Raw genomic sequence first — 17,695 nt, forward strand, 5'->3', positions numbered from 1 at the left:
AAATACAGACCAGTCACTTTTGTGCTCCTTTTTATTTTTCAGAAGATTTAAACCAAGATGTTGTGATTTTTGGGTCGAACTGAAATCATCATGGAACTTTTTGCATACCATTTCCAAGCAGAGAAACGTATACAACACACTACAGGAAATGGAACATCCCAAACAAATCACAATAGGGCCCCTTTAATTTATTTTAGCTCAACAATATGATGTGAACATGCCAGGTATTGAGGACTAAGACTTCACGACTACTTGTTCCAGTGAGGTTTGACTGACTCATCATTTGCAGTCAACACATGCATACAAGAAAATGTGACAAGAAACATTGTTTTCCATATTTTGGGTAGTAATAATCAGGTTTCCTGCAGATAGATGTCTTCGCCATGCATGAAGGGAGTCCTATTTTTTTCAATAACCCTCATTCAAAACCACAGGTTAGGGGTAGGGCTGTCCCGAATACCATTTTTCGGGCTCCGGATATTCGGTAGTAATCAGCAGCGAATCATCGGCCCGCGCGCGGGGGCGGGGCGTAGTAATCAGCAGCGAACCGCTTCAACACGTGCATTTCGGTGTATTCACGGCATTCATTTTGTTACTCTACAGTATTGTTGTTTTAGAGTTATTTGTTAATGTAACCCAATTTGTGTTCTTTGACATTGAAAAGGATATCGCATTGTGTTGGCTTCCTATTTTGTATGGACATGCTTTTATTTTGAAGGAGAGTTAGCGCTGTTGACAGGAAGTTGTTGTTGTTGCTATGGAAACAACGTGACGGAGATTAACGGAGAAAAGTCATATCTACATATAAAGACGGAGAAAGTAAACGATAACGTTTATGGTTAAGTGTTAGCACCCCCCAAAGAGGCACAAGCTCTTACGTTCATATTGGAGATTTCAATAAATTCAATTTGGAAAAAAAGGGAAAAAAAATGAAAAAACGAATAACGAAATTGAAACCTGAATAGTAATCCAACAAACGTATATTCGGGTACAGCCCTAGTTAGGGTACAGGCAAAGTATCCCTATGATTAGAAAACAAAAACAAAGAAGCCTTTAAAAGTGTAATTACATCTGTCAGAGCTTCCACTTATCCACCTACAACAAGCTGAGTTGAGTACAAAGTAGTGTCAAATGGATGGATCCTGCTAAATGTTGTAAATGAGGGTTTCTAAATTCCTAATGGTGTAAGTAGGAGGCATAATATGATGCCAGTGCTGTATCACGGAAGTTGACAGTCTGTCTCCTAGCAACAGTGGCCCTCAACTGTCAGTCAAACGTTGCTAAGGGAAACGCCCACTCAGAGGAGTACAGCTCGGACAAATATGTGTTCATAAAATACGCTTTTGAAAAACATGTGCGCCACAGCTGCAGTATATATCTAGTATATTTCATATATGTTTATACTGAAGGAGGGAGAAACAGACCTTTGGCGTAGAAGTGGTTCAGCAGCTCTTCCTTCTCCACAAACCTCTGATACAGCCAGTCAGTCAGGGCCTCTGCCTCCACAGGAACCTCTTTTATTGGGTACATCCTGCAGGAGAAGGGAGACAGGCAGACAGGGGGTGAGATGACACTCAGAAAAGGATCACTGAAGTCTCTCTCAGCACAAACGCTCTGCATTGATCGTGGAAGCTGTGGTCCCTGAGCGCAGACCGGAGTCTATTACAGTGTGTGTGCTGCTGTAGCTGCAGCTTGTTTTGGGGATTCATTAACCGGCCGCCTCATTAGAGAGAGAGACAGGAGTGCTGAGGGGAGCCTGACAGGAGACACACAAAATGCTTTGGTAACAAGTGTGCGGGAGGAGACACTGAAAAAGTAAAAATCAATGTTGCCACCAAGACTTAGAGAGGCAGCACTATTAGATTCTGCCAACCATGGAAAACTCTTTCATCTGTGTGGGGGACAGGGAGTGATTAGTTGGCTGTGAGTAGTGATTATTTAAAAATATAGATATTATACTGTTAAGTTTTTAGATAAACCAAAGAATTTCAGCAAAGACTAAAACGGCCCATGGTGAATTCTTACTTTTTATTTTTATTTGCAAAGGGGACAGAACATTTAGTTTGAAAATGTTGGCTTAACGAGTCAACATTTGAAAAAGAAACCATGACTGATCTTGTTTATCAACTATTAAAACAATTCAAGACACTTTATTGGTAAGACCACTAAGAATATTTACAAAAAGCCTTTCAAACCAAACGCATAACTGCTAAAGTAGGATGATTATGTGGTTCTGTTTATTTGGTATACCCTGATGAAGAATATAATAACATCAACATTTGGTAGTAAATCATGGATTAAGTTCATACGTCTGTAACACGCTGTTTCTTCACCCTTAACAAAGGTATACATTTTTCTGCCTCCTAAGAAAATCAGTCTGCTGTCAGAGAAATCTTGACTTAAAACCTTCGATGCAAATCTATTTAATGTCAAAACTGACTCAATTGTTTCATCTTTATTCATTAGCCTGACTAACATCTAGTTGTCAATCTCCACTAGCACCTTTAATTCTACGACCACTTCCTGCCACACATAACAAACACCTTTTCTTTTTAAAGGTTGTAATAAGCAGTGCATGGCCGCTGTAAAAAGAGTGCTGGTTAGGAGTGTAACCAGAAGGGGTCCCCAGCAGGCTGCGCTGAAAACACTCTGCTCACCTTCAGACAGAGGTTACCACCGCCTCCTCCCTCAGACCAGCGTTTCCTGCACTTAACATTTGCTCAATAGTCCCGACTGGGTATTGTCCTTCGTAGAAGTACACATGTGCGTACGAGGAGAGCTTCTGTAAGAGGGAAGTAATAAGTGATACGATATTGATTTCCTGAAGGCCTCAATGTACTAAAAAAGCAATTTAAGGAAAAGACAGCCGCACTGTCAGGAGGATGTCTTGTGGTTTAAATCCAGTTTAAGGACAAAAGACACCCCCTCTCTGTCCCCTATGTTGTGGGGGAGAAAACATGAGTTCATCATAAGCCATAATACCCTGAGTTAAAATAGGTTTTTAAAAATAGGAAATAGTCAGGAGTTCTCCAACAGGGGTGATTGTTTTGAAGTGTTGCTTGAGTCTGGATACATTGTGAAATATATGATTTTGGAAAGTGCTTTTATTCTGGTAATTAGCAGAAATGTCTGATTTCAGAAATAATGAGCGACTAAATCAATTAAATGCTCATCATGTCACTTTCTCGGAAAACTGCCCAACAATCTTTCCTGAAATGTTAGAATTTAGTTTTTTTATTTGTCTTATTTAATTATGGACTCTTGGACAGATGAAGCAACACAAAAAGTCATCAAGGCTGCCTCTGAAGACTTATAATAATAATTCTGACATTTTAGAGACAAAATGATTCGTCCAGAAAATCTTCATTCATAATGTAAAAAGAGTTGATTGCTGTGCCGATACATGGAATTAAATGTTAAAAACATGTCCAAACGTGGTGTCCACATGACAAATGTAATCTTGTGACATAACGCAGTATATTTAGAAGTTGAACATACGTTTTAAATAAGGGCAGGAGCTGAGGGTTCAGCAGTGACTTGTGTTTGTTTGGTACATTCATCCACGGACTCTCTACTCATTATCCGGCAGTTCACTGTGTGGGCGTCGCTCTGTGGCGAGGCACAACAAGGTCCTGTTTCAGTGGAGAAACTTTGATGTCCCTTGCAGCATCATAAACTCCTGTTCAATCCAACATAAAAAGGATTCAACTTATTATTTTTTTTTATTTAGCCTTTATTTATACAGGTTTAGATCTCATTGAGACACAAGGTCTGATTTTCAAGAGAGACCTGTCAGATTACATATTATTACATATTATTGTCATTACGTAGTACAGGTACTATGTAACAAAACGGTTTCTCTGCAATTGACCCATCCTAGTGTTAGGAGCAGTGGGCTGCCATTATGTACGGCGCCCGGGGAGCAGTGCAGGGAACGGTGCCTTGCTCAGAGACACCTCGGTAGCACTTGGTCTTTCCAGTGACCTTCCAGTTGCCAAGCAAAGTTCCTATGGACTTCACCACCACCGTCCACTGACTAAAATCCACCACTGTCTCCAAAAGGTCTATAGTGGCTTCTTTAAAATGGAGGTAAGCTGCTGTGGCCACCTGACCTGTTGATGTTAGGATAAAGAGATTGATTTCACAATGATTCACCAACAGCCTCAGCTGATATCAGGTGTCTATGATGTTTTTAGTCACCAGCACTGATACATTCAGAATGAGGCTGAGAATAACAGTCAAATCAATGCTCCCTCATCATAAGACTGATAGAATACTATGTAGACAGAAAATAGCAATGAAGTGAAATCAAGTACCACAAGAACATAAAGCTGTTTTCCTGTAACTGCTGTGGCGATGAATGCTCATTTCTTATTGGCTGCACATGAAGTTCCCATTTTTAGTTTTTAAAGGGGGGTTGTAATACTTATTAAAGCAAAGTCAGTATAGAGTTTAGAGAAATAGATTATTACAGAATATATTATTTGATGTCAGACAGCAAAGGCAAATAAACTAACCAACTGAGGCGGCGGTGGACAAACAACCTTCTTTCTCTGAGGTAAAATACAGTTTTCTTCCATGGCGTTTGGTGGATTTAATCCTAGATTTGGCGTGTTGTGTTTTTTATTTCAGCTATCGAAAAAGACGATGTTACTGTATGATGAAGTTAACTATGCTCTTTTCATCATAAGTTTATTTGTTTAAATGGATGTCTGACGGGCAAGGAAAATTATTGAAAATATTCTAAATATAATTTACACTTATATTGATATTGATTATTAAGGTGTGTCTTGTCTTAGGTTGCTAAAATACATTTAGCTTTTGTCCCCCTCAGAGCGTACAGTACATTCCTCCGTCAATCTTACGCATACAATTTCACTTGTAACGGTGCGTTTTCACTGTGATCGGTGACGGCGGTGTTGTGGTCATTAAATAGTGAATGTTTAAATCTAACCCATGCAAGCCAACAGAGCGTTTCACAGCTGCTGCAGAGAGAACGCCTGCCAAACCGATAGCTGTGTAATCCTGCCGGGCTTTGGGCACTTATCAGAAGCATTTAGTGACTCGGGGGGCAGGTGGAGGCCACAACGCTTTCACGCAGCTGAAATATTCATGGAGGAATCAGGATCTTTGGTTTCCAGCTGAGGCTGGAGGAGGCGCTGCTCGTTTGGGTCTACAGCATAAAGACATGCTGAGATCAGAGTTCCCGTTAGAATATTTGTTTGCCGGTCAACATGTCCGTTGTGATATTCTAACCTGAAGTGTGTGTGTTGCTCCGCTCACCGCTGCATGTGATCATGCAACTGGGTGAGGCCACAAAGTATAGTGCAGCATTATGCATTTGTTTACATGCCCACCGGAACCCCGAGGCATTACCAACAGATCAACGCACAATCAACCCATACAGGACATCTCTTTCTCCACATTAAATGTTAGACATTAGAATTGACTATTCTTTTCCGTCACATACTCTTCTTGTCTGTCACATACTGATGTGGTATTGCGCTAAGGGGAAATTATTTTTGACTGGACATTTTGACCGGAGAGATTTAGATTTAACGGTCTTCAGCATATTTTACCGGTCATACTCCGGTAATTACCGGCTAACGGGAACTCTGGCTGAGATAGCATGCAGTGTCTCCCTGTATCATTGGTAATCAGCCAGGTTTGTTTGGAGAACAAATTTCACATGACATGTAACTTCACACAGCCAAAACTCAACAGCATCTTGAGGTTCACAGGGTTTATTTCCTGCCCTGAAATCCCCTCACATTTAAGCAGCTGCCTGGCTTGGTATTTTGAAACACTGAAACAATCATTGCTTTTTTATTTTTTAAATGTTGCCAATTTCTTTTGAATTCAATAGCTTTTAGTGTGACATTACAGATGTTAACGTTAAGCTTATTGTATTTCAGTATCATGCAACTTTCTCTGCATAATCACCTTTAAGAAGAGGTAGAAGTTTAGCTTTACATTGAAGCAGCAGATACTTTATTACTTAAACTACACTTAAAATACGTTTTACGCTGAGTAGTACATTTTTCAGCATGTGTGGATACCTTGGAGAGCTGGTACTTTAGGTGCTTACTTGTAACAGGTTGTAACGAAACCTCAGCGGTCCAGTTTCAGCACATAGAAATCAAACGGGCTTTGATCGATCGGTGTGTAGTTACCTCAAAGACATGCTGGGATTTTGTTGACAGCAGTGTAACAAATTGAAACTTTATATTATGCTGAGTAAAAACAAACAAGAGTATGGAGGTATGTGTTGTGCCAGGAGATGCAGCGGCACGTTACAGTAGAGATGGTAGTGGTGGTGATGTGTTGGCATGGTGCCACGGCAACGCTCTCATTTCCACCCTCACCCACTTGGCAGCAGCCTGCATGTTAACCCGACACTCTGGCGCTCAGACAGACAGACAGCTGCAGCTTCCTCTGTCCATACGCCTGAACATCAGAGATATGTCCAGAGGTCTGATCTTGTATTTAAGTAAAAGTACCAGTTGTAGGAATACCCTGCTACAAGTTAAAGTCCTGCAATCCAAATGTTACTCAAATAAAAGTACAAAAATATTAGCATAAAAATATACTTAAAGTTCAAAAAGTAAAAGTACTCATTATGCAGATTGGCCCATTTCAGAGTAATATATATGATGTTTTGATTATAAGTATTTATGCATTAAAGTGTTATCAAAGCTGGTAAAGGTGCAGCTAGTTTTAATTACTTTGTATGCTGCTTAATTAAGTAACCAAATGTTAAACATCAACGTAATGAAGTAAAAGTACATTGTTAACCTCTGAATTGCAATGGATTGGAAAAAAATGTCATCAAGAAAATGGATATACTCAAGTAAAGTACATCAAAATGGATCAATACACTACTCATCCAACTGATGATGAACATCCTTGCTGCCATTTGCGGTTGTTTTTTCTGGACGTGTTTATTATCACAAGAATAGACACATTTAGGTTATACACCCTTTAGCCATTTAGCTTCTGTAAATCTCTTCTCCTGAGATATGTGTACCCCTTTGAATGGGCTGGGAAGCCAATTAAATGTGGACTCTTGCAGGAAAAGCCTGTCCACTTGACAAGCCTCTTTGGAGAGTAGCCACCAGTCATTGTTAGGGGACTCTCTACGGCCCTACATCTCTCTTTAGGAACAAAGAGGTGTCCTGGGAGGTCTGTTATCGAGCACAGTGGTGCAAAAGGTGAACATTGAGATTAGCGTGGCTTGGGGAGAAAAAAAAGAGTCTCCTGTGCTGCTCTCCGTCTTCTTCTAGTTAAGATAAGAGTCCTCATCTAAGTGCAAAAAAGCTCAAAATCCCAAACTGCTGATTTAAAAGGTCTTTCTCAAAGTCCTCCTGTGGTGTGAGGGACAGTTTGACCAGCAGCAACAACAATTAAAGAAAGAATACTCTGGTGATTTCCTTGTATTCATTTTATTTTGTGTTGCATAATGAAACCACTGTAATGGGCTCTTGCTTGCTGAATGGCAAACTTGTATCAGCAATCAGAGAAAAGTTAAGGGACGTTAGATGTCTGCTCATTAATTGCTAAATGTAGTCTTTAAACTGCTTTCACTCAAGCTCGGGACTGTCTTTGTTCCAGGAAATAGTTTTGACACGAAAAACGCCTCTACTGAAATATAAAGGGATTGGTCAAAGGGCTATAAGTTGAGAGACTGTTTACATTAAAACATATTCACAATAGTATGATCAAAGTATTTTCAATGGGTAACATTTTTGAAAGGCATGATTGTTTTTGTAGCACCAACTGCTGGGGGAATCCCATATCTTACTTGCTTTGTTTGCAGTGATTTTGTTGCATATTATCTTGTTAATTTATCCCATTATTCGATTTTACAGTCAGTACTTTCGGTTTATTTTCTCTTTTTGTTGCTTTTTATGATGTTTAAGGTGGAGTTGGAGCCTTTAAAAAAAAAAACTTATAATCAGGTATTTCTTCATGACATCTAAGTATAAAAATGCAAAAATAAAACTGTTGCATGACATGCTAATGATAATAGACACCCATCACCAAAACAGTTAACTTTTTTTTTCCTTGCTCAAGACTAAATCAAACTTTCATTAAACTCCGTTAAGGATCTAAACTCGAGTTACCAGCAAACACGTGCTTTTGTCCTCCATTGGAGCATCGACCTCTTATCAGTGCAGCAGCCCGATGTGAGAGGCCATAAACCTCCGTCAGGTGGAGATGGACTCTGTGACCCCAACCCAGTTTATTGAGTCTCCGATGACACAACACCATGCAGTTTATTTTTACGAGGTCAGATTAAGTGTAAAGTGGGACACTCCGTCCCAAATGCAAACTGTACGCAACAAAAGAACCTATAAGTTATGATTTAAATACAGGTATACAAATATTCCTTATTTTCCTACTTTTAATAATGGTTTCATATCCAGAAAGAATAGTACCACACTTGGGTTTTCAAGTACGATTACTACTCGTTGCACTCAAATCTTTCTGCAGTTACATTTTTAGACAATTTTTCATACAAAACATCAGGAGATCAACACTCCTGGAATTGAGTCTTGTAAATTAGATTTCTTGGGGAAAACTTAGACTAAAATGATAATAATACTAAGTTAATCATTTGTAATATAAATTGATCTCTTAAGGCTTTTATCTCAGTCAAATTAGGCCATTAGGACTTGAAGACACTCTCTTGTTTTGTAGATGGGGGGTGACCTCTGTTAGTGTAGGTGTTTCTAAGTCAACAAATGTCCTCTGAAGACTCTAGTTAAAAATAAATAAACCCTACTCATTAATAATTCAGAGACACTTCCTCTAACCACAAAGGTACTCATTAAACTCGCAGGTAAAACAACAGTGTACGAGATATTGATCCTGGTTTAGGCGTTGAATGAACCTCATTAAACAACATTAGTAAATAAAAGAAGGAACAGTAGGAAATGCAGGTTCTGATTTACACCAACCTTCTAAATAGTGCTTTGGGAGAAAGAAAATGTGCCTCAGTGCCTGAGAGAGAGCCAGGTGTGCAGCTCTCCATGTGATGACCACGCAGACGCCATAAATCACGTCACCTTTCAGAAATGTTCAAACAGCAGCTTTCAGAAACGCACACAGCAGCACAAAAAAAAGAGAGGAGACGGTGCATTTAAAAGAAGAAAGAAATCAACGTATTCGACTCCCACTACTGCCCTCAGTCACCCGGCCTCTGTACACCCACCAGACTCTCCATCTGCCATTCAAAGGGTTTATGATGCTGCAATCTGGAAGACTGAGATTATATGGGGAGAGGGCAGGAGACACAGAGAGAGAGAGGCTGAGGGGTGAGGAGGCAGAGAGAGAAAAAAGGGAGGTAAAAAGAAAAGGTGCTGTATGTGGATTCATCTACAATATGACTTCATTGTCAGTTGAATGTTTTGGATCTGTGGCTCACGCGCAGTAGTAATCTATACAGAGCCGTAAAATGATAACAGGGCGACCGTTTATTATCAATGTCAGCTCACATAACATCTGCCAAGCTGAGGACGCAGGATTTAGGGCCATGACACAAACGCTCAATGTCTTCTGTTGGACTTGAACACACCACTAGGTTACATGTGGCGTCCAGCTAACAGCTAATGTACACGTACGCTCAGGGCCTGCAAGAGAGGAGATGACTTGTCCCATATCTGAATTATATATATTTTATCTAAAAAAAAAGAATAGCAAACGGCCAAGCAAATCCCCCCAAAAAACAAGCAAAATACAAAACTAAATTAGATTGTTTTAAGATGAAGGTGATCAGAATATATCAGTTTATTTGTCCTGGGGAATTGGATTCCATGGCAGTTCTTCCATTTCAGATAAATTAAAAAAGGTAAATCAAATCTAATATTTATAGAAACCTGAAAAGTTGGACTAAAAATATTAAAATTAAAATAAAGTATGTATCATATAAACATAACAATTTAAGTAAAAATTATAAAATAATAATATATAATATAACCCCAAGAAGTAAAGTGGCAGTATATTGACTTAGAGCGCTCCGACACAAATCAAGTTTCCATTGTGATGAAAGCAAAAATAAACAAATGAGAGTACCGGTATGTCTCATTCGTTAAAACTTAAACTGAGGCTCTCATGTTGAAGCACATCCTACTTTCCTTCTACAAAATCCAAAAACTAGCTAACCATTTCCATGCTAAAGTGAATCCTTAGGAACTGTCCTCTTCCTGAAGCTGAACAGCCGGTCCTGGAGCTCCAGCCTCAGCTCTGCTGCAGATTCAACATGCTGAATCACCGATATGAGCAAACGGCTGACTCTCACAGCTCCTGTGAGGCCGGAGGATTCTCCTCTCTGCATGTTTTCTGATAACACCATCAACTCTGAGGTTATTATAATAGTCTAAGAACAATCTAAGGGGACCCCGAGGTATGATATACTTTAAAAACACACACTTAGAGAGGGAACCCCCTATGTGATCAGAAGAGGAGAGGACACATCATTGAGCGTGATTTTGATGCTCATTCTTAGCTCAGCACGGACATCATAACAATAACTTATTTTCTGGATGCTGTCCCGGCCAACAGGAACCATGTTTTCCATAACATCCCTGACGCAAAATAACACAATTTGATCATAAATATCTGAGTACTTTTCACATTTCTTTCACCGGGTGATTTCTGACTCCCAAATATACCTCACTTTGAAATAACTTTATCACATTCGGAAAATACATCTTGACGCCAATATTGGAATTCATTTGGTTCAATTTGCACACGATCAAAGAGAATCACACCATCTAATGCAGCAAACTCACAACAACCTGCTGTTCTGGTGAAGGTAGAAATCACCGACCCCCCCTGAAAGCAATGATAAAGGTAATAATGTCTGCTGAAGCAAAAGAAAGCCAGATTTGTACTCCCTTAACACAGGAGTGGTCGAAATTCATTAACTTGTCTTAGTATTAAATTCAATTATTATGTTTTCAGTTTTGTTTTTGTCAGCAGGATTAGAAAGAAAGTAATAGCATGATTTCCCCGAAACTTGGTGGAAAGGTGACGCATGGGCAAAGGAAGTACATATTTGATTTCCGGGACAAAACTGTTTTCCACTTCCGTTAACATTGCCAAAAGGACTGTTGGCCTTCAAAGTGTATGTGCTCTGCGAGTGTCTTTGTAGTAATGGTTCTTGTGATGCTTGGGGCAAAACCTGTCTAACCTCTTCTCCTATCTGCATTTCCAAAGTGCATCACATTGCAAATTCTCCAGCAGAGTTCCCCTGATCTTAATCCTCTTGTTGACGCTCCACCTGCACCAGCATGGGCCTAACTGCTGTCTGATCAGCCTCGTCTTCACGCTTGGAACAGGAACAGCTTCCTCTCTGTCGGGGGAGGGGGCTCGCTGTGTGTCCCCAGCCTGCAGAGCTGCTGAGCAGGCGAGGGACTCCGATCGTGTCGATGGCTGATAAAGGGTCTCAGCGTTGGGGTGGGACCGGTGCATCCGCTGTCCGTCTAATTACAGACTTAATGAGTCCTTAGCTTTTGCAGAAGTGGGTGGAGAAGCCCCCAGAGAGGAGCCAGAGAGCAAGGCTTCATAAATCAGGCTTCACTTTACCCTTTCATTGCCTGCCCACAGAGGTGAACACACACATTAAGTTTTGTGAGGAGGTTGTTCAGGGGCAAAACACAACCAAAAGGGGTCAAGATGACTTGTACCTGGTCACTGCGGCTTACGTCTGGATACGTCCCTTATGATGTACCGCAACAAGACAATACAGACAGGGCCACCTTCATCTCAGACAGAGACTAAAGAAATGCAATCCTGGCCCACCTCCATCATACCCCCGAGTGGGTGGATTAGCAACAGAGAGCAGTGACGGCGGGACAATAGGGAGGGCCCAAATGCATTATCTTTGCATAGGGCTATTCTTAGCTGCAGAATACAGGTATACAGTTGATATGTATGTTAGGTAAGTATGTCAATTTGTTATTAGCAACTAAAAACGTATCTGTGTTTTATCTGACACAGACGCTAACTTATATTAAATAAAGGTTATCAAACCTTGAAAAAACACTGGCTTTAAACTAATTAAATGCTTAATCTGCTTCAATAAATTCCTTTTCTCTGTAAAATGGCCATTCATTTCCACTTTTGCAAACAAACCAAAATATATATAGCTTTATATAACCATATATGAGAAATTAGCAATCCTCACGTTGGCCGACTGAAAAAAGACTAAAGAAAAAAAAAAAAAAATCACTTATCAAAATCCTTTAAACAAGTCAATCTTTTAAACAACCAATTATTTCAGCTCTAAATGTTGCTACAATGTTTTTAAATGTATCGTAGTAGGAGTCGAAACGAGGACCCTCTAACCCAGGGGTTCCCAACCTTTATTGTGCCAAGGACTGGCAGATACATTAAAAAAAGTTTGCGGACCGGTTGTCAATTTTAACTGATTTGAATATTTACTCACCACAGAGGCTAATTGTATTTAACAGCCTGAAGAAATACCAATATGCATCCAATACATATTAACAACGTTTAAAACCAGGATACAATTAAAACAAAAAATTAGGACCGCTTTACAAATATTAATATAATATATAATATAATATAGCCTAATATAGGTGGCAATGGTGGCTAATTGTATGTAACAGCCTGAACAAATAATAGAACAATATGCATTCAAAACATATTAACAACGTTTAAAACCAGGATACAATTAAAACAAATTAGGACCACTGTACACATATTGATATAACTGAAATATCAGGGAGACCCCTGGGCTTGTTTGCCAGCCATAATAACGTCATACCAGGGCGTTTGTTCCGGTGCACTCCGACAGCATTTAGCACTACATCGAGATTAAGATTAAACTAACTTCTTTTGGGAACACCCAGTTGGCCAGATGTGTGTAAATTACTGTTCATGGTAATTTGAAAACAAATGCCGTTGTTGGACACACACAAACGCACCGAACATACACACACACAGCGGAGCTGAGCAGAGCACATACACACACACATCATGCACCTTTGTGACCGGACATTTCCTTCATACAACGAGTAATAGGGGGAATAATCGGGCCGTTCGATGTGTGTGTGTGTAGAGGTGTGTGTGGCTGAAACGTAGTAGCCTGCAGTGGGGAACACAGTGAAGGCGGTGTGGATGCGCTGGTGCTACACTTCTCAGAGGCTGCCTCCTGATGCTGCAGCCATTTCATGAAGTGAAAGAGGCTTTACAATTTAAAAAAATAGCTCTACACCCCTGGCCGCAATGTCCTTAAAATGAAGTCCGAGTTCTAAATATATCTCAAATAATGTATGCACTGCCATTCCCCCACAAACATAACAGTCTGCGATTAAATGGTTGTCTCCTGTGCGCTCCACTTCCTATTGGCGCACCACCTGTAACTTTCTCTGCGCACGAGAGGCTGAGACCTTATGCCAGTGACTACCAACTGACGGCCCGCGGGCCACATCCGGCCCGCCAGACATTCTCATCCGGCCCGCACGACGGGGGTGACTGTGGCGGAGTGGTTAGTGCGTTCGCCCCCCACCCATTTTTTACAACGTCTCATGAGTAATGTGCAGTACCGGAGTCCAACAGAGAGGCAGCAGCTGCGAGACAGTAGACTGCGTACTGCGAAACCTTCCCTGCCTTGAAGAAGAAGTGATCCTTGTTGTGAAGAGTCTGCTTTGTGCGCTCCGCACCACAGCAGTAGCCCCACTGCGACAGAGTCCAACAGAGAGGCAGGAGCTTCGGGACAGTAGTCTAGAAGCAGGGTTGGGTTCTAACGGAATACATGTAACGGCGTTACGTAATCAGAATACAAAAATCAAGTAGGCTAACTGTATTCAGCTGGCGTTACATTTGAAAAACGAGTAATCTGATTACAGTTACTTTCGTAAATCTGAAGTGAATACATTTTGGAATACTTATTGGAATTATTGGTGGAAAAGTTTCCTCACAAAATGCAATATTCATTACCGGTGTCGGTACCATATGTGTTCGGGGTACCATATGTGTTCGGGGGCCGTCTCTTACCAATGACGTCACGCATTGTACGCATTGTGATTGGCTGTACGGTAATTTACCCAGGGGTGCTCGGGGGCAAATCACATCTACAGATCATGACGAACCGAATTGAAGTTGAACAAATTGAACATTCAGGAAAGTCCCCTGAGTATTTTTATTACATATCTAAACTTTGGAGAGGAGTTGGGGGACAAACGACACATCAAATCACATCTCCACATCAAGCCGAAGCTAATTAGAATATTCTTGACTGTCTAGCCTGCGGGGAAATTGGTGTGCGTGACGTCATTGACGTCGTGACGTCATTGGTAAGAGACGGACCCCGAACACATATGGTACCGACACCGGCAGAACTGTGTGCACACTGCACAGCATGTCTGTGAGCGAGAGAGAGATGCAGCGTGTCTGTGAGGCCCCGCCCCCGCACGCAGATGAGTGAGAGAGATCTCTTTTAAGATATATTGAAAGTTAGAAACGGAGATGGTTAGATAAAATATGTAAGATAACGTTTATGTAGCATTTATTTATTGTTGAAATGATAACATTTCATAACGGGATCAAATCAAAGTGAATGGCCTGCTGCTGCTGAATGCATGGGGCAAGTGACTGGAAAAAGTTTTAAAAGTTATTACATCCTTTCAGATAATAAATAATAATGATAATTCATTCTATTTAGGGGCGCCTTTCAAAGCACCCAAGGACACCTTACAATTCATAACATATTCAAAGGAAAGGTTTTAAGACAGTACAAAGAATGCAGTCCGGGTGATGTTTTTTATGTGGGGTGCAGATGAGAGGGAGCTGTCCAGAATGACACCAAGATGTTGTGTTTGAGTTCTTGATAAGCCATTGAAACAATAAAATAAGTGTCTCCTGTTCACCAAAACATAACCATCTGTTATGGAAAAATAAAGTAAGCCAAAAGTATTCTAAAAGTAATCTGACACGTAACTGTATTCTGATTACTTTCAGAGCATGTATTCAGTATTCAGTAACTGATTACATTTACAAAATAACCCTCCCAACCTTGCCTAGAAGTGATCCTATGTTAGCGTGAAGAGTCTGCTAAGCGTTATGCGGTCCGCAGTACCTGAGCGTGCTCCACTAGCACCCCCCAGCCCCCCGGTCAACAACTTCAAAATTCTGGGCTATATAAAAATCGCTGGCCCGCGATAGTGTCTATTGGATACATTTTGGCCCTTGGACAAATGTAGTTGGTGATCCCTGCCTTATGCTAACCAATTTTGATTTATTTTGTATGTTTTGGATGAAATAATATGACTGGTATAAAAAAAAAGCTATTTCGCGGCCCGGCAGTAACACCACCGCGGCCTGGTACCGGTCCGCGGACCGGGGGTTGGGGACCCCTGCTCTAACCCACATGTGTCAAACTCAAGGCCTGGGGGCCAAATCAGGCCCTTGGGGGATTTAATTTCGGCCCGCAGGATAATTTCTAATTACTATTAGATCTGGCCCGCAGGTATATTGCACGCACACATTCACGCAATCCTGAGGATTTCCTCCGCTCAGAGCCTGAGCCCAAACATTGATGAACTTGCACCCAAGATGAGATGCCAAGTACAGTATCTGCTGGAACTAGCATCACAGAGCAGCACACTGAGTTTAATGGATGCTTCCTTCTGCACGTTTTTTTGAATGTTTGGTTTTTTCTTTGAGGGAAATTGTTTTTTTGAAGCTGTGGAAAAATGTTATCATAAGAAATGACTCCGGAAAAGCTGCAGATAGAGCCATAAGAAATGAATGCAACTGATTATTTAATGTTGTTTTAATAGGCAATAATTTAAGCTTTGTTAGTTCCAGGTTTAATATGTGCAATAAGTTCATTTCAATACGTTTTGCAATAAACATCGAACCAGTCCGGCCCTCGACTAGAACCCATTTTTTTTTTATCTTGGCCCACTTTGTATTTGAGTTTGACACCCCTGCTCTAACAGAACAAACACAGAGCCATAGCTCTACTTAAGGCCTACCACTCCACGGGGACCCTTTAATGTCAGGAGTGTCCTGCTGACTCACTACTGTAGGAATGCAAAGTGAACGTGAACTTGTGTTATCAGTGGGTGGATGAACTTCAAGCTCTCCCTCCTCAAAACGCTGCTGCAGTGAGTCACAGCAACAGTCCCAAAGTATGTGCACCAAACCCAAGTGACTGGCTTCTCTATTACAAACCTGTGACGTGTCTATCTGGTAGTATTGATTTCTCCTTTGACGGCAATAAATAGTACATTCTTAAAGATAAATATGTGGAGGGACAGGAGCAAAGGGCCACCGTTGTATCACTGTCACAGAGTTCACTAGCCATAATGACCTGGTATAAATATACTAATCTAAAGTCTACTCCCTATTACCGAATGTTGGAGACAGTGTGGGTTTCAGGAAGCAATCACTGGCTTCTCTTTTGGGAGTTTCCCGTGATAAGGCCTTCCTTTGCAGAGATTCAAAGAGCACTCAAAAGCTTAATAAACCCTAATCTGCTCTACAATTTTCCACATGACTTTCAGGACATTTTCAGGGAAGATGAATATTTGTTTGGCATTTTAACAGCGACTTGTATATAAAGTGCTCAAAAGGCGCTTGTTACTTTCGAACTGAGTGGATAGATATAGTACATTTATGTTACAGAAGACATTACCAATTCTTCTGTTTGTCTTCAACGTTGTGTTGTGTGCAGGTATCCAAGTCATATTGTTTTACATAGCAAACATAATTCATTCTTATCCTATGTTCTCTCAAGCCCTCCCAAGGCTTAATTGTCTTTGTATATTTGGAAGTTGTAATGAAAGTAAGGAAATATGTGGAAGACGGAAGAAATAAAACAGCTTTTGTCCTTAGGTTTTCTTTTGCAATATAAACCGCCCAAAGTGAAATAAATGAATACATTCTTAAAGGTGGGGTAGGTAATTTTGGAGAAACCAGCTCGAGTGCGCTAGAATTTGAAAATACACAACCGGAAAAAATCTGCCACTTCCTCACAGAGCCCCTCCTCCAACACACACGAACGCGCACATGACCAATGAGGGCATGAGATAAGTTTGTGCACAGATGGAAGGCTGACAGGCAGGTAGGCCATCCAGTTATTTTAGCCGGCTCAGATGATTGGTTGTGCTTTTTACAGTACCACGGCTTCCACAGATGAATTTTTTTATGGATTTTTTGTCAAAGCACTTCAGATATTCATTGCCATCGGGATGTTAAGAGAATTCCATGGAATATAACAAAAAGTGTATCTCGAGCCGGTTTCTCAAACTCACCTACCCCACCTTTAATGTCACAAGACTACCAACCTCAGGTTTCACTTATTCCATGATGTAATGTGCCGCACTTTATTTGCATATGGGCAGCAGGAAACCTTTGCATAGTAAAAATGGTTGTGGTGTTTCCCTCTCATGAGAATAAAGCAGGTGGATGCAGTGAATCACTTGTATTCTTACCTGTAGTGTACATGTGTGATTGTAGGAGGTCTGTAGCCAAAGATCCAGGTCTGGATGTCCATGGGTCTCGCTTTGGGGTAAGCTATGGTCACGTCTACTACCCACTGCAGGCCTTTACGTTTATTACCTATTGGAGAAGAAACACAAATAAAGGAAGTTAGGACACAAATGAAAGGTAGGGATGTAGGCGAAAAACATGCTCAGGTTTTCTCAGTTTTTTAGGTAAG

General features: G+C 40.8%; 1 protein-coding gene across 1 annotated transcript in view; it reads right to left on the reverse strand.

Moving 5' to 3' along the window:
• lpgat1 (lysophosphatidylglycerol acyltransferase 1) overlaps positions 1-17,695 on the reverse strand; it is a 51,776-nt gene that overhangs the window by 302 nt on the left and 33,779 nt on the right. Inside the window, exons 6-7 of the mRNA XM_079641885.1 lie at positions 17,469-17,595; positions 1,425-1,531 (exon numbers count right to left, since the gene is read on the reverse strand). Coding sequence (XP_079498011.1) covers positions 1,425-1,531; positions 17,469-17,595 — 234 coding nt within the window. The remainder of the gene's footprint in view (positions 1-1,424; positions 1,532-17,468; positions 17,596-17,695) is intronic.

This window comes from Notothenia rossii (genome assembly GCF_949606895.1).
Source record: "Notothenia rossii genome assembly, chromosome: 8".
In the NCBI taxonomy this organism is placed as follows: domain Eukaryota; kingdom Metazoa; phylum Chordata; class Actinopteri; order Perciformes; family Nototheniidae; genus Notothenia; species Notothenia rossii.